This window comes from Halichoeres trimaculatus, unplaced genomic scaffold (assembly GCF_033239565.1).
Source record: "Halichoeres trimaculatus isolate MK-OKI-2021-1 unplaced genomic scaffold, fHalTri1.1 fHalTri1_scaffold_12, whole genome shotgun sequence".
In the NCBI taxonomy this organism is placed as follows: domain Eukaryota; kingdom Metazoa; phylum Chordata; class Actinopteri; order Labriformes; family Labridae; genus Halichoeres; species Halichoeres trimaculatus.
Genome location: NW_027437190.1, coordinates 17326931 through 17351872, shown reverse-complemented (window position 1 = coordinate 17351872; position 24942 = coordinate 17326931). Strand labels below are relative to the sequence as shown.

The 24942-nt window shown below is 39.0% G+C and overlaps 2 protein-coding genes across 2 annotated transcripts in view; one reads left to right on the top strand and one right to left on the bottom strand.

Moving 5' to 3' along the window:
* Positions 1–318: 318 nt before the first annotated feature.
* On the bottom strand, positions 319–11795 carry colec10 (collectin sub-family member 10 (C-type lectin)). Its single transcript, XM_074683732.1, has 7 exons — positions 11649–11795; positions 8861–8932; positions 4623–4694; positions 2859–2912; positions 1993–2088; positions 806–1017; positions 319–663 (listed from the first exon to the last, which is right to left on the bottom strand). Exons 1-7 carry the CDS (start codon positions 11746–11748, stop codon positions 421–423), a joined length of 849 nt encoding a protein of 282 aa, XP_074539833.1. The 5' UTR covers positions 11749–11795; the 3' UTR covers positions 319–420.
* The window catches only part of LOC141800886 (tumor necrosis factor receptor superfamily member 11B-like), a 90007-nt gene continuing 69700 nt past the window's right edge, over positions 4636–24942 (top strand). Inside the window, exon 1 of the mRNA XM_074683731.1 lies at positions 4636–4746. Within this exon, the coding sequence (XP_074539832.1) occupies positions 4720–4746 (27 nt within the window). The 5' untranslated portion in view covers positions 4636–4719. The remainder of the gene's footprint in view (positions 4747–24942) is intronic.

Below are 24942 nucleotides of genomic sequence, written 5' to 3'. Positions count from 1 at the left end.
TGACTTTAACTGCCACCATGATACCACCTGCATTTGTAGCTTTTTATAATACGTTTTAAAAAAAGGTTCATTAAATTTTAAGCTAACATTACTGTATATCAAAAGTTAATGGTTTGTTATTTTAGTAAGTGACCACAAAAAAATCAAAAGATAACAATAGTCACTCTTGGATTTTTCATGTGTTTGGTCAAGTACATGCAAATATCTAGATTTATCTAAATGTAATGTTAAAGTAGCTAAAATGACACACTTCAACCTGTGTTGATTTTTCCAACACAGTTAATCCAAGTGACTGAGCAACAGTTGGTGGTTATACATACAGATTTATTTTCATTCATTTCAGGTATTCTGTCACTACATATGTTCCCATAAATGCATGAATTTGTCTCCTTGGCACGCAAGTCTCAGCTTTATTCCATCTCATAAAATTGCAGAAGTAGCTGTCCCTCTTCCTCCTCCTCTTCTGCTGCTCTTTGGGAACTCACAGATGAAAAACATGGTGGATTCACACTCCACATGAGCCCACGTTCCAGTGCTGAGCAGCTCCACACAGCTTGAGTTTGTGGCTGGAGTTATTGTGGAGTTGAGCTCCACCTCTTGGCTCCAGGCTGCAAAAGCCTGCAGAGGACTCAAGTCTGCATACATGTAGCTGCCTGTCCCACTCTGATGTTTAAAACAGATAAATTCAAGAGTTAATGCAGAGTGGAAACTCTTTTTAAGATAGGATAAAGGTTCAGGGAAATGGATCCATGTTGCAGACACCAGAAAACAGTAATGCCAGCAAAACAAGATGAGGAGCGCTTACCATGTCCAAGCTTTGGGCTTGTACTCCGATATAAACCCCTGTCAGCCCTGCTTGACTGATGTACTCTGCCATTAGACTGTTGATGTTGCTGGTTTTGGGCATTGCCAGGGTGCCTCCTCGTAGCTTGCAGTTAATTGAAGCCTCTTTGAACCTCTTTGGCTCCTTCACCAGCAGGTAGTATCTCTCCTCAGTTTCTCTCAGACCCAAGAGCACTGTATGAGCAGAGGCAGGATCAAAGCGTATTATGGAAGAAGTTGCTCACAGTGTTTACTGTCATAATCAGGGTAACTGTTGTTTTAAACCAGAAAGTAAAAGTCAGATGTGCCTCAGTGACAAGTGCCTGTGATGGTTTGGTGAATGATAACTTATAGATTCAAGGTCTTGATTGTCAGGGCTCTGAAGTGGAGCTATCTAATGGATGTTTTTCAAACATGCACCTCTTTGTGTTGACTTTATGTTGGAGGTAAAATCTAAAGAAAATATTTCATACGTGGAAAGTTTTAAAGTGAGTCAAATCAAATTAGGCCTGCACAATATATCGTTTGAACATCGCCATCGCAATACGGCATGCGCATTTCCCCCATTTATTGGAGAAATGGAAAAAAAGCAACTGAAATTGAAACCTATTCTATTTCGTACAGAGACATGGCCTCCCGGATCCCTTTTATATATAGCAATCTTCATCATTCACAGATAAACGCCCTTAGCCTGGATTTAACGGTATTATAGGAATACAATGGTGTCATTGTGAGTCAACCAAATTCTTCCCAAACAGAGCTATTCAAGTCATCTGGTGAAAAATTTTCTATCTTTAATAGTGCAATACATATCGCAATATATCGCAACCCCCCCCCCCCCCCCCCCCCCCCCCAAAAAAAAAAAAATCGCATTGTCAGTTTTTTCCAATATCGTGCAGCCCTAAATCAAATACAGAAAAACGAAATAGTTGTATTGACGTTAGTCACAGTCACAGTAAAATGCTTGATGGATTTGATTTTAGTTTTGAATTGTTTTCTTACATTAAAACAACTACAGTCATGTATTGGAAGGCCAGTAAATTATATGTTTTCAAAACAATTATAATTAAAGACCAAATAATAAGATCAGAAACATTTATTTTAAAAACAAATGAACAGTCTCTTGACATACTGCTGTGTCCTTCCTGCTGTCTGCTATAAATTACTCACCTTTCTTCACAAACTTGACTGTGTTTCTCAGCTTGCCAACATTAACATCCAGCTGACCAACCACTTTCCTGTACTTGCCACAGTCACAAGTTGTTCCTGATGAATCAAAAAAGAGCAGAGAACAGAAAATATAAACAGCATTTGAAAGACAGATTCAGTTTTTATCTCATTTTCGAAGGGCTTCCTGTTTTATTTTGTAAGTTATTTCTTCTTGTGTTTCTTGTCGTACTTTACTTCTTGCTCTTAGGGTTCATTAGTTCTACTCATGTTCTGTGTTACACCTGTGCTTGATAATAGCTGTGCCTTTACATTTTTGGATTTTGTTCATGTACTTGTAAGCAAGTTTTTGTTTGTACCTTTTATTATTTTGGTTGATCAATAATTATTTCCACAAACTATGCTAAAAAATGATACAAAAAATACAAACTTCAAATTAAAAGCACTCAAAGAAATTCTTTATACAACTCTGATGTGTCAGACTTTAAAGCTAAAACAGAGATCATCCAAGTATTCTCTGGCAGAGACGTATTTTTTGTGCTGATCTAATAAAATTCGCAGAGGTGAGCACAAACACATATGTCTGGAGTAATTTCAGAAGAAGTAACCACAATCAAATATTTATTTCCTAACTGAAGTAAAAGACAGAAGTGTTGTTTTTTTTAGCACTGTTTACCGACTCACACCCACTTACAGGTCGGACTGTTGAAATTTCAGGAAAATACTGTCATGCTTTCCATCCTGCCTGTTCATTTGTCAATGTCAAGTTGCTGTAACATGTCATGCTAGGCTGAAGGGAGCAGAATGGTGAGGATTGTCCTGGAAGACTTGGCAAAAGAAATGTTAACACTGCATACAGACTTACTCACCTGGTTTCCCTTTTAAACCACCCGGCCCTTCAGAACCTGTGTCACCTTTGTCACCTGCAATAGGAATCCCACGTGAGAAACACTGTGCTTCCTGAAATCTCTCACCCTCATCACTTTTATTCCTTTTATAAAAGGTAAATTATAAATGAATTTCAAAGTTAAGTATCTAACATCAAAGAAAGATAGTAAAAAAGATTTTTGTGCTATAAGAATGGTATAATTATGTAGTTATGCAAATTGACCACAAGATGGCTGCATCATACATATAACGTTTTAGATGTGGCTGCACACATGCACAGTTTTCCTCAAGTTAAAGTTCTGACACACAGAAACACAGATTTAATTTTCCCAATTAGGTCTCAAACTGCCAACACAAGTTCATTTTAAATCAAAGTGCCTTGTGATAAAATGTGATCCAGATGCTATAGATTTATGCCCCAAGCTTTACTGAGAGAATAAAACGACAGTTAAGACATTTTGGGGAAGTGGGCTGTAGTATAAACATCACAGCAGGCTGGTTTTATATGAGGAAGAGCCAGAACAGTGACTTATTGTACCTGTTCACTCAGACACACCTAACTGTTTGATATGATCTGGGTGGAACACACGGGTACGGATCAAAAACAGCGAGAAATAAGCAAATTGTAAAATAAATGAGAGTGACCACTATGGTGCCACTGTATCCTGTCCCCAACATTAAAGCTTTACAGTGTATTGAAATAAAAATGAAAGCAGATCATGCAATGGATTTTAGTGTATGGATTTAGCATAGATGTCATCTGGAACAATCATGCTGCAGTGGTTAACGTGTTCTTACATTCTGTAATGGTAGTCTGCAGAGTTAGGGCCTCTAAAAGGTTAATTTAGTAGTGCTTGTTTGTGATCATGCTAAAGCCCCCACTGGCCTGAAGCTGTGGGTTTTTTCCAGGTGTTTTATGAGCTGCAGGCGCTCAGGATCAAGGAAAAATCCAAACCTATGACCTCACTCTGTTGCCTAGGATGGCTAATGTGCAGCCACTTTCCTGTAAGTGCATTAAACATAATGAATACTGAGAAAGTGACTGCTGAAAAAAACAGACAGGGAGAACACAACTGTTAATAAAAGCACAAATAAAGCAACTGCATGACGACATCCTGATTTTCATTTCTGCTTTATTTGTGGATATGATAAGGAACATAAAATCACAAAGAAAATCGGACTTCTTGTCTTTTTGGCTCGTAGCAGCTCCAGCTTGTGTGTATCAGCAGTGGGACTAATTATGTTTCCTGATTTGGGTAAAAAATGTCCTCTCTTCTTATTAAAATGTTTTCAGTCCGTGGTTATGGCGCTGCTCCCCACGCTCAGGAGGAGCTCAGGAAACTATATTTCTTCTTTCAGGCGATTATAAAGACATTACTGGTCTGCAGAATCTCAAGGCTACATTCTCACTCATATTTTTCTATTTGTAGCTTCTTGTTGAAAGTATAGAGTTTTTTGTATGGCGACAAATTCATATTTCAGGAGTCATTGTTTTTGAGTTTATTTTCTGCAGTACTAATTAAAGGGCACTGGATGTTGCACTAATTCATTTAAGTTCTATATACAGTGTCTTTGAGTAACAAGCAATACAAATTATTTTGGGGGAAGCTTTTTTTTTTTTTTTTGTTTTTCCTGTGTTGTATGAACTGAACTGGATATCTTATAAAAGGAGACAGGATCAGAGTTTTAACCATGCAGAAAACTTTAGATAATGGTCATAATAAAAAATGTCACCCCTTGGTTACCTTTGTCTCCAGCAGGCCCCATCTTTCCCATTTGGCCTCCTTCTCCTTTGAGCCCACTCTCTCCTGGCACTCCTGGGGAACAAGAGACGGACGTCAGATGAAGATTAAGTTAAGAGGTTTAAAAGTATTTGAGAAATAGTTTCATCTCAATTTTAAATTATAACTTCCTAGTCCAACACAGCGTATGTTATAAACAGAGAAACAATGGACGAGGTCTTCCAAAACCCTGAATTTGATTTAATGTGAGTACAATAAAAATCACTGTCAAATCAGACTAGGAAGATGTCACTCATAAAATTACATCCATCTTTTATTGATTTCCTTCTTGTCCGCGGACTGATTCATTCTTTTTAAGAATAATCAATATAATTGTAGCTTCTGACTCGTCTTTTAGGAACCATCTGTACCAGCCCTGAGGCTGTTTTCCTACAATCACTGCTCAGTTAAGAGCCCAAATTGATGCTGTTATTGTTTTCTATTTGCTGCCAGTGGATAAATAGAGGAAAAAATGTTGATTTGTTCAGGAGCTAACTTAAGTATTTTGGTTCAAAGAGTCAAGATTGACACATTTTGGTCCACAAAGCAGGGTAATAGTGGATTTCTATTTTTTTTATTTTTATTTTTTTTGAGTTTGTAGCTTTCATTGTCATTTCTGAACAGATCATCGTTAAGTAAACACAGATAATCATGATCAGTCTTCTCTGTGTTCTGTTACCCTACAGTCAACATAAATAATATTAAAACGTGTTTGGTGATGAAGAGATACTGAGAAGGTTTATGATTCTGACAAAAGAGTAGGACAGAGAATATCAGAGATTGTGTGTGTTGAAGAGAAAGAGACAGAGTATGGGAAAACTTCAGAGCAGACTGGGGCCCACTGCCAGCACTTGAATGAGTATTTCCTCAGGAAACTATTCAACTGGAAATTGATGGCGTTTCAAATACTAACTGACGCACTAGAGAGGCCTTTTGCTATTAGAGGGATTTGCCACACACACTCTAACATACACACTCACAGCCTGCTACTCTTTTCTACTTCCCACTTTCTCATGTGGACATTCGGCTCGATGATTTGCGAGACGTGTTGGCGAAAGGTGTGGGGTCTTATGGATTGTGTGAGGTCTGCTGGACTCTGTGCAGCCTTGGCTTGTGGGAATTTATACAGTTTCAGGATAATCTTTGTGCAGGTCTTGTGTAATTTTCACCATGAATGCTCAAAGACAGTCATGTTGAGGTTAATATTTTGACAACACCAACCTCTGCACAGATTGCGATCAGCAATTTTGAAGGTGCTTGCTGTGTGTAAAGCTAATCTGTTGGTCTATTATTACTCCTTCTATGTCCATAAAAGCAGATTAATCTTGTTTTTGCAGCACTAGTGCTTGCCAGTTAAACTGTCTTTCCAGACGTCAAGATAACAGTCCTTCCTATCACTGCAGTCGTTCTTTATACTGGCCAACCCCTCCAACTGGTTTAACGTCTGGATTCTCCAGCTGCTGGAGGATAAACGGGGTGAAGGCCGCATTTTTCACTCTAGTCTTACAGCCTCCAGTCAGAACTTTCAAAATAACCTTCAGCTACAGCAAAAGTGCTCATACTGGCTTTCATAGACAACATGTTTTGGAGGCTTAATAAGACAAAAATACGTGTATTGAAATGCCCAAGAGACTCTAAATCAGATTGGTCATGACAGCTTGTTTGCTTACACATGAAAAGTATACATGAGTACTTTTTCAGCTTTTGTACAGCTGGATGGGCAGAGGAAAAAAACATGAATTTAGTCTCACATTTTCCACAGGTTTAACAAATAGTTAATTCCAACCATTTTTTTTGCCTTTGCTAAACTAATGCATATTTGCCAGCTTCCAACTCCTCTGTGTGTAGCACTGAAGCTGAGTGAAAAGCTGATTTAACAAATATGGAACTCGAACACTTTTAAGAGAGTGTTTGTTGACGTCAATAGCCTGGAGCAACAGTTTGTTGCCCTCTGGAGAATTCACAGTCATGTATTCCTTTTTAATGTTCCAAAATTAACCAAGTGTTTCCTGTAAAAAGGCTTAAATTAAGAAAGGGAATACATGCGTCATCCACTGAGCTGTTGACATGCTTTCAGAGTCATCGTAGGAACCTGCGTTCATTCCTACAGTAAGCATACACAGAGAAACCATAATGACTGGGTGCGCTATACTGCTGAAGAATATCTGCAGAGTTGAAAAGTTGAAGAAGGGTCAGACATATACGTGTACTTCCTCTTTTATACTCTGTCGAAAAGGACTCGCGCAGCCTTGGCATTTGTCTTTCACACTCAGTCTGACGAGAAGAGTGTGCTCTCATGCTGGTGCGAGACAACCTCCGTGCAAAGTTATTGAATTAAACAAACATTTGCAGAAAGCAAGAGAGCGGCCAGGGTCCAGTGTGTGTGCACACGTACAATTATGAACTGGTTGTTCTTGTATGTCTACATGCACATCTGCTGTCTTTGTGCACACATTATTTCTGTCCGTGCAGCACGCCTGACAGGGCAAAAAAAGGCCTTTCTTTCAAATGCACAGCAAAAAAACACAAGCAGGAAAACGTAAGCAGCTGACAGTTCTTATGTCAAAGAGTAGGCCATGATAGGTCTGCAGGTTGTAGCAATGTCAATGACATATTTGAATTACAGATGGGTGAAGTCAGCCTTGTGCTTATGAACAAAAATAAATGTGAGGAGAGCCCTACCCACTCATTTGACTTAGTTACAAGCACGGCTCAAAACACAAGAACAACAGGGATTTTTAGGTTCTGTGAAACTGAATTGGAGCCTTTACATGTGTTTAGCCTGAACAATCATCAAACAGGCTGGAGTGACTCTTCTTGTGCTTTTGTTTGCTGTGTGATATGAAATCAGAGTACACTTAACTGCAGATGAAATCTTTGTTCAAATAATGTAAATGATAAATGAATGATGGCTGAATGTGGACAGCTGGTCTATGTCACTAACTGAGCTTTTTCAAAGTCATGTCAGATTCTACTGTGACTCACAAATCATCCAGCCTGTGTGGGTGCCACTGGAAGAGACCTGGAGTCACTGTGGTTATGCTAATATTTGTCCAACTGAATCATGTTTTACCACAGTTTGATAACTCGCCCAATTCATACATACTGGCCATAAAAGGGAACTCCACTGATCATTTTTTTGGGAGCAGCGTGTGTAATGCCAAAATGTGATGTTAATTTTAAGATTGTTAGAGAAATCAAACTTTAACTTGAGATTCAAGCAATTTGAATGTGGGTGTACAAATTAACAAGGATGTTGTACTGGTTTTGCACTAGGGATGGGTACCGAAGTACTTTTATAGGTACCGACCCAATTCTGTCAAAAATACAGGTACTGATTCATGTAAATTCAAAAGGTACCATATTTAGGTACCTAAATGCATCCTTGTGACTGTGAGGAGGTGGAAGAGTAGGTAATTTTTCATACTGGACATGAACACAGCATTACAAGGTTATATGTTGAAGAATACATACGTCAAATTGAAAAGAGAACAAACATTATCCGAGGCACTCCGATGTAATCAAAATCCTTTATTATGTCAGGGACATGTCAACGCGTTTTGACTTCTCAGAGTCTTCATCAGGACATGATTAACAACACAAAACAGGTGTTTAAATTATCTAGGGAGTGTCATGTGATTTTGTCACGGGACGCCATCACATGACATCAGACCTTAAAAAAGACATATACAGATTAAATATACAGGGAAAAACATACAAGATGCCTAGTTGCACAATCATGAACAAGCTACACCAAACAATAATCAGCAATAATTCATTAATTATGTGTTTTGTCGAAACGCGTTGACATGTCCCTGACATAATAAAGGATGTTAATTACATCCGAGTGCCTCGGATAATGTTTGTTCTCTAAAAGTTTTGTTGTCCTTGGATCCTTGAAGAGCACCCGAGCTTACTTCTGTTTTACATGTTTTTGGCCCAGTGCAGCACTCACCCCTACCATTCTCTGAAAATAATTTTGATTTTATTATTAAAAAAGTTGTTATTTTTTACCACATAAACACACAAAAGTACTGAAAATTGGTACCACTGAGTACCGATACTGATTGCCAGGTACCAGGTATTGGTACTGTATCGTTTCAAACGTGAAAGGTACCCATCCCTACCTTGAAGAAGCCAGCCATGGAAAAATGAACTCATTTTTCTTTAAAATATCAAAAAGATAAGAGTATACCACACACCTGGAAGTCCTGCTGGTCCATTCTTCCCCACTTTTCCCAGATCCCCTTCATCCCCAGTCTCTCCTTGGTCTCCTGTGGATTGTTATAAACAAACGGTTTACTGAAGGGCAACTTAAAGCTCACATTTCATGCTCAGCTTTGGACAAAAATCCAGTTTCAAACCATTACAGTTTAGGATATTTAAACATGTGGCGCTCTGTTTAGAGCTGGGTCACTTTAATGCTTTAAATCCTCCTCACTCATGTATGAAATGTAAATACAATCACAGGATCATTGCTACATTATTAAAGATAGTAAACAGCATAGAGTTGCCTGTCAAACTCTCAGCAACCTCTGCAGCTGATGTCTGCAGTTCCCCCAAGTGGCCACTTGAGGCTGGCTGCAAAAGGAAGTCAGTCCTATGAGGCCCTCCTATTAAAACGCTTCATTTGAAAACACATTGAAGCATTTTTAACCTGATAAAAATATGTTATAGGGTTTAAGACAAATCTCCTGACTACTAAGAGTCTGATCTTAACACAACTCATCCATCAAAGTTCTGTTCGTGATTGATGTCATGCACACTTGGAGGGTTTTGAGTAGCATTTAGGGACTGAAAGTTTTTTCAACACAGCAAATTCAGCCAGTGACCCATACCATCAATCTGTTTCTGTGCTTTTGGGGCCTGTTAAGGATAACTTATGTTATCATCTGTCATTCACGAAGCCAGTGCAATGTGTACTCATCAGTGAGTATGGTGAGAATTATTATGGCCTTACCTGGCTTGTTATTGCTTATGACTTGTGTACCATGGCTTTAAAAAGAGGAGTTTTTGTTTTGAGTTCCTTGAGTCTGGTCGTCTCTTTGCCCTGACTCTTCTGCTGAAAATGTGGAAAAGCAGGCAGGAAATCCACTACCTTTTGCCAATTATGTCTTATTTTCCAATATAACTCTGCTTAGCCACCATAAATAATATCATTTCACACAACGGTTAATTTGCCAGTGAAATAAATGATGAAGCTTTTGAATTAACCACAGAATTAAACTGTTTTGCTTTGATATCTTAGCATTTCCCTGCCTCTTGCACCAAAAACTTAATATCCAGCTGTGTACGCCAAAAAGGCTAAGATCAAACCAGACTTTGCAGAGCATACAAGTTTTGTTGTTGCAACACAGTTTACTTTTCTATATCATATTTCACTTTTTATATACTGTGGTATTATCAGTTTATTCACTGCAAACTGTTTCTCTTTACAAAAATACTAGATCCTTTAAGGTATTAGTGTCAAAACTTAACTTTCAGAGTAGAAAGCACAAATGAGGTGAAGGAGAAATATTCCTAGTGGGTCCGCTGCTGTAGAGTTCTTGGCATGAAATCCTGAGAGGCTTCAGAGTATCTATTAGAGCTATAATTTTGTCCCAGTTTTTGATGCCAACTGCACTTTATATCGTTTTAAGTGCTGTGCTTTGAAATGAAGGATTGTTACAATCCCCCTTATTTAGCCTGGAGGAGTACTTAGAAAAAGTGATTATTCAATTTCTCAGACTGGGAAGACATTTTCAAGTGCCTTAAACCACTGCTGGTTCACATGTTTCTGCCTGTATAACATTAGTTCATTTCTTGGACTGGAACCAGCGGCAGAATTCAGTAACATGTCTAACAACAGAGAATTTAGCCACTTATCCCCATGCTATGTAAGGTATATCCTTAAAGTGATTGAACTTATTAGGATCACATTATATGACATTAGTTTGTAATGTCAAATAAACTGAATCTATCTCGGAAGAAACTGTCCAGACCAGTCCTTTATTCTAGTGTCTCAGAAAAAATTACATGCTGGTGACTCTGTTCAAAAACGGTGATGTCAAAATACCAGGAAATGCAATGAAAAAATTTTGGGAAAGTTTGAATACGTAAGAACAATAGATGGGTTTTTCAGGAGAAGTAACAGGAAAATACATGAGAAAACTCACTCACAGGCTGTCTCTGTGGTCAGTTGAATTTGGGATGAGTCTAGAACAAATAATCAGTTCAGTTTAGTGGCAGCTGTCTAAATACACACTCTCGCACACACTCGCTACGGGACTTTCTCACTTGTACCAGAAACTTTGAGAAGTGCTGACAAACTGTCTGCTCGTTTCTTAAAATTAAATATACATATATGATTTTACTGTTTAGTTTTTGCATAAACTGTGCCCACCTCTAACTTTATTAGACTGTAAATTCTTTTTCCAGTACAATGAATTCAAGCTAAAAAACTAAAAAGGAACATCTTCTTAACTCTAAGTTTTTACAAAAAGTTATGTTTTACAGTGTAGAATAAAAAAAGGCACTCAGCAAAACTGTTTTTAATTTGGTCTGTCTGTCTGAATCAGCAGGGGGCAAGCTACTGGATGCAGTAAAATGGAAAACACACACAGGGAGGCATTCCCTCCAAACAGTATGGGGTAGCAGACTGCAGGCCAATAAACTACAGGACATTACATGCTCAGTACCTTTATCATCAGCTCTGTAAACCTTAGAGCATATCAGAGGTGTTTTCTCTGATTTTTCCTACTTAGACTTTTTGCACGTGTCAGAGTCAGTACATTAGCTCTGTGAAGTAAAGGTCTAGAAAGCTTGTTTACATTTACACTGGACTCCATAAACTAATAAAAATTAACTCCAGCTGCTTGAACAAACAATAACAACAACAAAGAGACGTCTTTCACAAAAAGCTATCTTTGACCATCAGCTGCATCAATCTAAGTGCAGTTTAGTTTAAAGAAAAGGTCTTTGTACAGGAAGAAGATTTTGAGCTTGCCTTACCTTTAGCTCCTGGTATAAGAGAGTTGGTGCAGACTTCTGGAGAGGCAGAGATGTAGTTGAACACAGCTACAAACACAAAAAGTTCCAGTAGCCTCTTCATCCTCTTATCACTGACCACTGGAGATAGTCCTGGTTTGTATTTCCTGTTGTAACTTGCAGAAATATATTAGAAATGCAAAGTCTCTCATGTAAAGTTCTGGTATGCAGTTACACACAGTTTGTAGAGTAAAAGGAATGATCGGTACAGCTCAAAGCTTCTTTAGAGAAAGAGTCAGATCAGAGCTAGGCTGGTGTTTATAGAAAAAGCACTTCTACACTAACTCTCACACAGACACAAACTCACAAATATGCTCACTTGTTTATAGGTTCTTATCAGTTACTTGTCATAATGTCAAACAACACTTGACAGATCACTGCATTCCTGTTTTTTTTTTCTCCCCGCCCTTGGTGTTTCAGTATTTTTGTGGACTTTAACCCAATTTCAGAAAAGAGTAAATAGAAGGGATGGAAATCGAAAACTGGTTCCTGTTGAGAATCAAAAAGAAATGTTTCAATCCATGGATATTGTTAGCCTTTGTGCTTAATGATATCAATTCTTTACATTGTGCTGTAGCCGCTGGAGCCCCTGGGCCTTTCGTTGACTAGTCTGCTGCAGCTGTCTAAGCTTAGCAGTTAGATAATGCTTCCCAAGAAAACTCTGATCCAGGATTTTCAGCTTGAAGTTTTACTGAAAAACTGATTTCATAAAGAAATGTACATTACTCTCTCTCAGGAGATTCATATTCAGTACATTCTAAATGGCATAAATCACCTTATTTACCAAAATAACAAAATAGCGCAAGCTTGATGCTAACTATATATGGGAAACTGCATGGGTATGCTAGCAGTTAGCATACATCAGTGTAACTTCAGCTTCAGAAGAGAATTTCAACTTTCATCACAGAAACATATCACACCAACTCTTTGTAAAAAAAAATAGAGAATTTTAAATGTCAAAAGCTGATAGGCAATTGAAGGGCTCATGGCTGACTTCATAACTACGGAAAGCTTCCAAACAACTTAAACCATTGCTATTTACAACACAGTACATCAACGTCACTTTGTGTGCAGTTTTTACCTGCCTAGAAATATCCAGACTCAGGGACCAATTACATTTTATTCACTTACAGTATAAATTCAATTAAATGTTGTTGACACAGAAAACCAGTAAAGCTACTTTCTGTACCAAGAAAATTCACAACAGGAATTGATAAGGGAATCGATAAAGAATCAGATCAATAAGGGCATCGGTATTGACAAAATCTTATCAATTCACATCCTTACTAAAGAGAACTGCCTCATTTATCAAATGTTTTGGATCTTGGGCTGTGTGTGATAACATCTTGCTCTTGCCACCATGCGCACTCTTTCATCATGCAATGATTTGCTTCTTTCAAAGAGCCAAATTTGCACCATTTCACCTGCTGGAATCTTTCATAGCGATGATAATTCCTTAGATTTACAACCATCTTGATTTTTCTTGTTAAATCCATGAATATTAAAATGTAAAAATTTCAGCTGAATGGTGTTGTGTAATATCAGACATGCCTCGGTCAGAAGCTGTTTGGATGTTTTCATATCAGCAAGGGAGTAACAACCTCTGGACCAGCAAATTTCTCCACTTTCCCACCTACTCTTGTCTTTTTATTCCTCCCTTCAGACTACTAATACGTGTGCATGCTCACACAGATATGTTCACGTTGTACATTCATACTATTAATATCCACAAACATATGAGACACACAAGTGTTAATGAACACGTAACACATTCTTGCTCAATTTTCGAGGGAATGGTTTCAAGGCTTTTGGCCTTTCAGATGGAAATTTCACAGAAAGGAAACTATAAAAGGAGTCACAGAGACACAAATAGGATAAGAAAGTGAGGAGAAATCAGAAATGATTACATAAGGATACACAAAGACAAGCGGAAGAGCAAAAAGCAGTGAGGCATTACAAATCAGAAAGTTAGCATAGTCAGAGCCACATGTCTTGGCATCAAAAGGATTTCTTATTCAAGGACTGGGATGTGCAGAGCTCTCCGTCAGCAAGACAGATCATTTGGGTGTTAGTGTGTTCTGCTCTTTGATTTTCAAGGAGGGGCCGGAGTTATCGAAAGATACTGGTTGCAAAACAAGGAGATTTGTCTTAATCAGGGCCTGTCGATTGTTTCCTGAGGGATGGAGCGGGTCAGTCATCACTTAGAGAGCAGCCAGTATAAGGAGAGGAGTTCAGTAATTTGTTTCCTGTGTTTTTGTTGACTGATTGTGATGTTTGTTATTACTGAAAAAAGAACTCTTGAAGTACACCCAGTGGATAACTTTTTTGGTTACAACTTTCTCTATCCAAGTTGTTGCAGATGATATGCTTTCAGAGAAATTAATGTTTGTCTGATGTAAAGTCAGAAAGGTCACAGTCATTAATCAGTTCCTGATTTTGCTATCCAGTATGTGTTTTTAATCAATTAAACCACACACACTGACTTGAAAATATTTCTGAGACTCACACAATCAATCAGCCTGAAAATATTTTCCTTTTTCATTTGTGCCATTGTTTTCAAAGCTTCTCTTTTCACATTATTATCATTGCAGCTCAGGAATTTGTTGATGTTGAGGGCAGTGTAATTTGGTTAAAGAGCTCTTTTATGGTTATGGCTTTTGGTGTTGTTGGCTTAAAAATGTTGGATGGTGTGGTTTGTTCGCTGGAAGCTCAAAAGAAACAACTAAAGCAGCAACATGTGTTTGTGTTACCATTATTATCCGGAGGAAAGCACTTGTTGGTTAACACTGATGAGCACAGCCATCTCTACCTTGGTATTTGTTTATCGTTTGACTGAGTCCTGATAAACAAGAAGTGGTATGGTGAAATCTGACATTAATTCCAATTTAGGGCCTCCTGATAGCTAACAGGCGTCTTTTCTACCGTTTTATTCTGATTTTTTCTTGTTCACCTGTAAAGAAGACTTTTTGTCAGAATCAAATCCAGTCAGATTTTTCTAACTGTGACATAAGAGCTCCAGACATCTTTTAAGAGTATTTTTCTACTATCTAAGTTAAGATCATTTATCCTTTATCTAAAAATTCAGAATGAATTTCAGAGGTTATACTTCACTGACTTAGTTTTTGACTCAAAATGAGACAACAAAGGATTACTAAACTGATCCTAAGCATCCACAACAGACCAGCATTAATGTTTAAACACATATTTTCTGTGGGGGCCTCAGTGATGGCGATAAAGCCTAGCCCTGAAACTGCTCAGGTCATAAATTTTCAAAAAACCTGGAAAATAATAGGCTTATGGGTGATGGAGTCCCCAAGGGGGTATTAAGCTAAGCTAGTATGTGTCTAAGGTCAGTTTAGCACAAAGACTGTAAGGCATAAGAAACTAAAGGGTGTCCATAAAGTCTCTTAGAATTTAATAAATGTATCAACAATGAAGTGAACTAGTGATCAAAATTTGTATGGTACTAAATTTGTGTATTTCAGGTATGCTGTTGGTAAAAAGAGTACTATTAAATGAACCCCTAAAAATGGCTCCTCCTCAAGAAAATACACAATGTTTGACTTTTTTTAAAAAACAAGATCAGATACAAAGACCCCACGAAACTACAGAACTGAACCGAACTAAGTATGGAAGAGATCTATGGTCAGGTCCGTCGATTCACAGTACAAGAAATTTATGAAGACAGAAACAGTGTTGGATAAGAGAAGAAGAGGAAAACATTGATAGTATACAACATACCTTTCAGCATTGTCCTAAAAAATTAGTTCTTTTATTAAATGAGTTTTAAAAGAAAAGTAAGTATCCACTCCTCATTTGAAACAGATTTGTCTGCTCATTTGCTTTTGCAATAAATCTCTTAAATTGTAAAGAGACTTTGTGGACACCCTGTACACTGTCTTTCAACCAAATGACAGAAAAGTATCATCACCAAATTGATAGAGTCTTAATGCAATAAACAGTTCCCATCTCTGTTCAGCCTTGAATTGGATTTCTACCATTTGGAAGAAATGTGTGATTGATCTTGTTCCATCTCAACTGTGTCTGAGGGAAATTCAATTGTTAAGCAGATGATACTATGTTTCTCAGCCACTGTGAAATGAAAAAGGTCTGATGCTCTGCAAACCTGCACGCAATGGTTGGCGCTCTCATATCACAGGGTGCAGGTTCCTGGTTTGAACCCCAGCTGGGGGCTGCACTGTGTGTAGTTTGCATGTTCTCCCCTCCCTGGGTGCATGAGTTTCCTTCGGGTCTCCAGCTTGCCCTCAGAGTTTAAAGACATGACTGTTAGGTTACCTGGTGAATCTGAATCTAAATCTGAACAGCCTATAGGCCCAAGTGTGTGATAAGGCGCCGCCCTGTTGGCCATGGCTGCCTTTTGCAGCAGCTCTCTGGTCTCTTTTTCGTCTAATTTTCGTAATCTTTGTATTTGGAGTGGATCATTACTTTGTATGGTTCATTGTTGGTCATGGACACCAAACTTTTTGTGGCTTCAGCAATATTTTTACCACTTTTCCTCCCGTACTTGTCTGGAGATCCTACATGTAACCATGGCTGCATTGTTAACATGTGAACTCAGCTGTTAGAAGCCTGTAGCATGTCAATGCTAACTGGTGTAAGGCCTGATGTCTTCCCACAAGGTGAGGAGAAGAAGGTGAGGACGACGTGCTGGTTCTAAGAAGTGATGACATCGACCTGACCTTCCATCCATCGTTACTGGGAACATAAGATCTATCTCCTATAAGATGGATGAGCTAGCCATGCTAACCCAGCAACAGAGGGAATACCAGAGGGCAGAGTGGCATCATGCTATTCACAGACATGGCTAACAGAGCTAACATCAGACACCAACACCACAGTGGAAGAGCTTCACCTGCTGTGAGCAGACAGGATCCAGGAGACAGAGATGGAGCATGACTGAAGAAGCTCAGTCCTGGACCCTGTGGAGGTGGAGGCTGGCTGAACTGGACAATGATGGACAAGCTGTCATCATCTATTTTCTTATGGACCTTTTTGCACTTTCTTACTTTTGTTTTTTTGATTGCTGCTGTGAGTTCAATTTTGTTGTACTTGTTACAATGACAATAAAGTTCTATTCTATTCTATTCTATTCTATTCTATTCTATTCTATTCTGAGAGGTCTGCAATTTACACCATCAATATTTTATTTTATGAAAATCCCCCCCAAATTAAGTAACAGTTAAAGTTTGCTCTGATTGGAAAGAGTCATAAATCAGTTTCTGTTTCTTATATGCAAGTCTGTCCATACCTAATATCCACTTCTATAAAACATAGAAATGTACACTTCGACTGGTTCAAATTATTCATTAATATTTCATAAGACTGATCAGAGGATATGAATATGTTCACAAATAAATTTCAGTCTGAATAACTGTTGTCTATCTGCTAGAGGCTGCTTTTACTGTGTCTTCACATTGTCTCTTGTTTGATGTCTGTTATATGTCTGGCCTCTTGCTGGTTTCAACTCTTACAGGGCTGCTATGCCTGTTTTTTTCTGTTAGATAACAGTGGTTTGATACTGACTTGGGAATGACTATCATTCAGGATGGCTTTTCCAGCCTTGAAAGGGGAGATAAAGCCAGGACATGTAGAGACAATATGTGGTACAGCCACTGATCTGCATTAAATGGAGGTGATTCAAAGGGTCTCACCATCTTGCCTAGATGTCCCCTGGTTACCGTCCTTTGGAGGTATTCCAGACCCAACAAAAAGGTAACACTGAGGTGGATCGAGGACATGCTGGAGAGATTACCCATCTCATCTGCCTGGAGATAGCCTACACACTGCAACCACAATCTGGTCCAACCATTTATATGTGGACTTTCTCTGTCACAATACATTAGTCAAGAACGGGAAAGAGAGGCTTTCCTAAACTGTTTCTGCAGAATTAACACACACACACACACACACACACACACACACACACACACACACACACACACACACACACACACGTTCTGCTTTGCTATCCTGAAGGCTATTTTCACATGTGGTTCAGATTGTGTTCTCTAATTATTGTGTGATTCACACTTGAGAATTTAAGGGTTGACTCCATAGTGGTAACCACACCACAAAACAGCCCTGTTGTCTCTGCAGCTTTAAAACCCATTTACAACACTGGAAGTACCATTTGTATTTTAGAAAAGAGTCGAAGATGCTAAAACTGCCCACAAATGTGTCGGTGACAAACCAGTCAACAGAAACTTCAGCATATAAAATGTTTACCTAACCTCTGCTTTGAACCACATGAATTTACTGCTGAGTGTTGATGTCATAATTGGCGGAGTAACTGCTGTTGAAGTGCTGTTGACTGCTCTGCCTGTGTTTCCTGGTATTTACTCCAGACCGGAGCATGGTACAAAGCCCTTTCCCTGGAAAGCTGTGAGGAAGGCAACAAACACTAATGGCTGCCAGCCAAAGTGTTTTAGCTGTTTGATTTCACTTTTCTCAAGAACTGAGTCAGATGATTTTTCTTTATTATTGAATAATCCTCACAGGGATTCAATTACAGACGTGATTCAGTGAGCTACAGCGCGTAATTTTTCATTGTGCCTTGACGATTTCCCAACAGTCACCCATCAGCACTGGTGGTCTTGGTAATCAACAGATCTGTCTCTAAAAGGCTTCAAGTGAAAAGCTTAATTACATAACGTGGTATTCAGTATTTTTAAACTCTGACTGTCAGACACACTGACAGAAATACTGGAATAGTACGGAAAATTGAATTTTTGGAAGCTGCAGTTTGTTAGTCTGAGAATGCCTTTCCACTAAGATTTCTTGGCTCAGTAAACAGTAATTAGTTTCTCAGCAAGCCAAGGCTCTGCAACTCACAAAAAGGTGTTGTGTACACTGTTGTACAGCTCAAAGTTAAACTGAGGGGACAGGAAAAAGTAAGCTCATCTAGAATGTGTACAAGATGTCTTGCTTTAAAAAATAAAGCTAGCTCAGAACCACATTTTCAGCTTATACAGCAAACAAACTTCATTAGTCAAAGTTTTCAACATCCTGTATCTACACTTAAGGCGGTTAATCAATTCACAAATGTTGAAAAGCAGGACCACTCATTTAAACGTTACGTGTTCTCAATTTGTCTTTGTATTCTAGACCTCCCAGCCCAAGTTGTGCAAGGTCAGTTTCCATCTAGACTGGAGTCACCCCCTCCTCAGACATCAGGACATCTAGCTGTGTTTTATTCAATAAACTTCCAACATTCCCTTCTTTGAAACCATTCATCGACTCCCATCATCCAATATTCCCCTTTTTTATCAATCCTTTAACATCCCATTGTTGTGGCGTGGGCTTTGCTGGTGAGCTAATCATGGAAAGACCCTCTCCGTGTGGCTAGACCAACACATTCACTTCCCACTGTCATCCTCAAAGTCATCTTTCTCTTTCCCATGAAACACCCATTCCACAGAATGTTTTTTCCTGTTTTACTCATTTTTATGGCTTACGAAAAGAAAGTTAAACAAAGAAGACACACTCAATAAAACTTAAAAACACAAGCTAACTTACAGGCAACATGATGCATGCCAAAGGATGTGAACAACTTACACCAGTCATGGTTAAAGTTTGTCTTCCTTTCCAGACATTTATTTCAGTCAACCACACCGGCCCTCAGACTTGACTTGCTTTTTAAACTCTACCTAACATCCAACAGTGCCTTGCTGCAGTAAAATCTCATTTCTTCGCCTGAGCTCATACCCATCCTTTGACCTCAAGCTCCTTCCTTAATATGCCAGTTGGCCACAGAAGCTGTGTCCCAATTTAGGGGCTGCAATCCTCACAAGGATGGATTTCAAGACTTGTCTCCCAGTGAGTTGTGAGAAGCTGTCCTAAAACATTGAAAAGCACCTGGATACTTAGCTGATGAAATCATCCTTAATTTACGAGGCTTTGACAGATTCATCAGGTACATTCTTGCCCAATATATCTTTAGATCCATGGGCTCCTAATTCAGTCTCAGTGGAAGATTCTAGAGCAGCCAAATAGCTTTCAAATGTGACTATAGGTGGTTTCAACTGAATTTAATAGATAGAAATAAAGATGTTAAATAGAAAGGGGTACTGAAACTTCAATTTATTGGTAAAGTAATGGTTAAGTTACATGTTGCTAGTTACATAAGTTAGTTCTGGTGAACTTGGGTTTAAAGTTCCCATATTATGCAAAAATCACTTCATTAAGTCTTTTAGTGAAAATTTTGGGTCTTTGGCTTTCCTCTCAGCCCACAAAATGTGATATTTAATGACAAAACCTGTACTTAGTAGTGCTTTCCTTTTTTGACCAATCAGGAGCAAGTCTGACCTGATTGGTCCACCTGAGCAGATACCCCCCAAACCCCCTCCCCGCCCACTCTCCAGCAGTGGGGAGGAAAATGCCGAAGTTGAAGAGCCATCACTGCTCTGTTTTTGGCTGTAAACAGCCACATAGTTCTATGCACAAGCTTCCCATCTCGGAAGAAGACGAGACTGAGTGGCTGGAGTTCATTTATCAAGGAAAGTTCCAGCTACACTCAGTAAAACTGTGCATGTGTGTGCTAGTCATGTCACGGCGACTGCTTTTCCAACTTTGGACAGTACAACAGAGGGCTAGAGAATAGACTGGTCCTGAATCCAGGCGCATTACCAACCATCCGCCAACAAACCTCGGACCCTGGAAATGTGAGTATTTTAAATGCTGTGTGCTGTGGAGCAGATGTAAGAGCTTTTCCTCAGTGTCCCCCCTGTCTCTGTGTTAGCTTCAGGATGCTAACTGTAGCTGCGGTTAGCCTGTTGTTTTAGCCTGTAATGTTATGGTAAACGAGCTTCGCTGTTTTCTAAACATTGTGCACTTGGAGCTCATGGGGCTGCTCCGAGTGACGTGGAACAGCGGGGCGGTATCAGCGGTGGCTCATTTACATATGAAGGTCGCGCCCACTAAATCAGACCGTTCTGAACAGAGGGGCTATGAGAGCCTGGAAACAATGCTGCTGTGCTTGATTTATTGGCTTTTTGGACCAAAACATGTTACTACCATTTCATGAAGACGTCAATGATCCATATTAAACTGCAGAAAAGGAGCATAATACCTTAAAAACCTTTAATGCCCATTTATGATCAGTGTTGAATATGAATACAGATATTGATAGAGACTCCTGTCCGTGCTCTATGGTCATTTCGTCCTGCTGTTTCCATACAGATACGGGTCAAACGGGGCAATACCACTGGGGCGGTGTTGCTATTACTACCCAGTTCGTAGCTTTAGTGGGACACGAAGAAGAAATAACCATGGCGTAAACTTTGCAGTGTATTTAACAGCCTGACCAACTACCGCCTCCCACAACGCTGCCTCCATTTTTGTCATTTATGAAGGAGTTATATTAGCAATACCTCCTCCACAGTCACCATGTTTGTTTTTGAGTTTGTTGTCATGAACTTTTGACTCTGTACTGCCCCCCTGGTAGATGTATTCCTTAACAGCAATGCCAACGTAAAGGATGCATGGAAGTATGAGAACAGTGATGATAACATGTTTTGAAAAGGACATACTCATTTTTTGTATGTTATGGAAGAATAAATGGGCATTTACAAGGCGACTGAAGTGTGGTGGTGACAAAAAGGAAAGGGTTTTGTGTGTTGGACTGTCTGCTGCATCCTCACCTCTGACAAATCAGAGTTAAACTGAAAAGTCTGACTTACATATCCCCATTCTAGGATAACTCAAGGCTCTGAGCTGAAAAAGATGGGTGCTAAAGTATTGAACTAGTGTCACTACAGGAGCTGGTTGTAACTTGTCTCTGATGTATTATTTAAAAATATCAAAGAAATGTTAAAGATGCATGGAGGCAGTTGGACATTTTAACCCACAGTGCACTTATTCCAGATAAGTGTCATACTGAGCACTGCACCTCTCAGCAGTCTATTACTGGAATATATGGTATATATATAGTATAGTTTGATTCTGATAAACAGATTAGATGCACCACTGGGGATAGTATGTGTTTAGATCCAACCAAATATAAACGCAACTTTATATGACCACAGATGTCTCATGTTTCCCTTTGACACTCTAACCTTACTGTATTTCAGTTACATGCATATATTCCTTACACGTGATTCAACCTACAGTATGTTGGCCCAAGCTCTGACAACTTTTTTCCCACCATTTATACAGTCGAGCTTGAGCCACAGAAATTTAAAGAAATGATATCATAAAAAGCAAGTGAGAGTGACCTGTATGAAAGTTGAGAGCCTTAAAAAGATTATGTTTCTTCAACAAAATCCTCCAGTTGTTTGACATGGAAACAGAGTGATGGAAAGTCACGCTGGTGTGGTTTGGGTGATGGATGGCTGTTTACATGTGCCTTAACCCTGCTGACTTTTGTTCTGCTGCCAGCTCTTCCTGGATGAGTTTTCCTGAAAAAAGGTTTCAATTTTAGGCAAAGGTTGGTCTCTTTTAACCATGACCAGTGGCTTTCCCAGACCTTAAATAAACTGTTTTGTTTTTTAACCTCAACTTAAATTATATTGCTTTAACCTAATCCTAGCCTCAACCAAAGTTGTTTTAAGCTGTAACCATCATTTCACCTGTTTGTCATCGGCAGTGTGTCACACATGGATGAAAACTAGAGACTGATGTGACTTTTAGTTTTAAAGTTACATAAGTCACAGGGCTCAATACATAATGTGTTAAAGTTATCATGTCGATAAATGCACAACGTGATGCCAGACAGAGAAGGGTAACAAAAGTATTAGAGAAACAGAATTCCTCTTTTCTATTACTGAATTCTTCTCACTCAACTTCACTTTTAATCATTTCAGCTCAGGAAGAGTATTATTTGAATTTTAATTATCAAACTCTATCCAAAAACTTTTGCAGTTTTGTACAAGAAGAATAACTGTGTCAAAAATCACTTTGATGTCATTTAACTATCAGTGTTCCTGTTAATTAAATCTTTTTATGCCACTTGACCAAACATGAATTTATATATAGTGACCTTCATCACTTAACATCATGCTTGATAAGTATTATAACTACCAGTAGTATTACTATGCTTGCCAGCAGAAAACAATAGATGACATACGTGTCAGGATCCACAGAAACTGGAACACACAAGAGGTAGTGGTGTCATTAATATCCTTTTTAACAAAAAATAAAAATTCTTCATATTAGTTATTTTTATTCAAAGCTACAGGGAGCCACTGCCAAAGAGCCACATGAGGCTCCAGAGCCATAGGTTGCAGACCTCTGGCCTAAACACATAGAAATAGATGCGGTTTCTCAAATACCCGGCTGTGTGTGAACATGACCTATAAAGGCATGTGGACAGTCTACACAGGTATGGAACGAGACACAGGTGAAACACATGAGGGGCAATAAACCAAAATAGAACCAATATGAACAAGAACTGTAGACAAAAGAGGAAACACAGGGAAACACCAGACAAGAATCATAAAGAATAATCACAAATAAAATTCAAGAACACAAGTGATATAAAATTTAAAAGCCCAGAAATACACAAACTTAAAACCAAATCACGACAGTGTGTCACATGTCACTGATTTCTTTTTCTAAAGTTACAAGTGCCATCAGTTTCCCTTTATTTTGTTTGGTAGCCCACACTTAAGTCTGTATCTACTGTATCTACACAGTAAATGTGTGAGGGAGTCGTAGCGTGCCACGCTGACGTGAGGCTCGACCTGCAGTCATTTGCATTGTTTGAGCCGCAGCTTCCTGGTGAAAGTCCCTTTGAGGAAGTAAGCTCAGCTTCCCTGAACCCTATGAATAGATGCTAAGTCAATTTTAGACATCAAAAGTGCGTGTGTGTATGCAGGGGTTTTACTAATCTGTAAAGAGAATGAGTTAATGAAACAGAGATTAATAATGCTCTGTTGTAACGGGCAGACTGGAAGGCAGGCAGACAGACCAATATACTGGAGACAGGAGCTCATCGTGGATGATAAAACCTTTTACTATGGAGGAGGGAGAGAGCATGTGCAGTGATGAATCATAGATTAAACTAACATCATTGTTTGGCTTTGGGAGCTGGCACTGACAGGAGCAACTTTGTTTTACCAGGCTTACCACAGAAGATCTGAAACAGCTTTTTGGTGAATATTTTAATAATTACTTTGATTAATCATCTTGAAACGTCTCCTTAAAGAAATATCGCTCCATAATACCATTTATGTAATGTTTTAAGATACATTGAAGGCAGCGCCAACATAGAAGCATATTCCAGTAACAAATCAAAGCTAGCGGATGATTTCTCCTCCTTGACAATAAACAATGTGGCAATGCCATCTAATACCACCAACACACAGAGATGCCACCGTGTTTATCCTCCTAAGATTTTCGTAAATCTTTTAATCAGGTTCTGATCCCGCTCAGATTTCAAACCCCTATTATTGTAACCTGTTCGCATTTTAGACGCTATTTCAAGTGACGACCGGTTCTGCAAATGCCTTTATCTCACTCTCGATGAAATGCTGGATTAGATAGGGAGCCGTAAGCCACAAATTGCTGTGTGCAAGTAGCAGGGAATATTAAATAATATGAGTCAGATGGGTGTTGAGAAAACCATCTAGAGGCCTCTTCATTTCTCACGACTCGCCCTCACAGAGTTGGGTGTCACACTGTTTATGTAGTATACCTCATCCAGACCTGTGGTTCCACTTAAACACTGAAAATCATTCCTGCTGTTCACAATTGATCTAAGATTGAATTCCCGAGGGTTTGTCTGAGCTACACCTAAATGTGGTAATAAGCTCTGCTGAAGAGCAAGAAACAACTGAGGAAACAACTGTTGATCCCACTTCCCATTACACTTAATGACTTCCTCCTCTCATGGAACGCTGTAATGTTCAGCAAATACAGACTATCTAGAGCGAGTGGCTCCTGAACTCCATTCTGTTTGTTTGGCATCTGTTCACTGCAGTGGCGGCTGCTGGTCAGTCAAGGAGGAGAAGCTCATTTTTTTCCGGCCTACATCATAAATTTGTTTATTTATTTAAACGTAAGTTCTACTCTCTGTGTCAGCTTGTTAGCAGCTGGAGCTGCTATGTGAGACTACAACAGGCTGTAAGTGTGAGTGACGGGGGAGAAGCTCCACAGCTGTAGCTGTAGCTGCTTATTGTGAAAAGAGAGAGAATCTTTAAACACAACGCTCGTTGTTTTTAAGAAAGGTAAACTCACTGGGGATCGATAAAGCCTCCAGATCAGTCCAGAACAAGTAAATGTACTGAGAAGATGCTCCGGT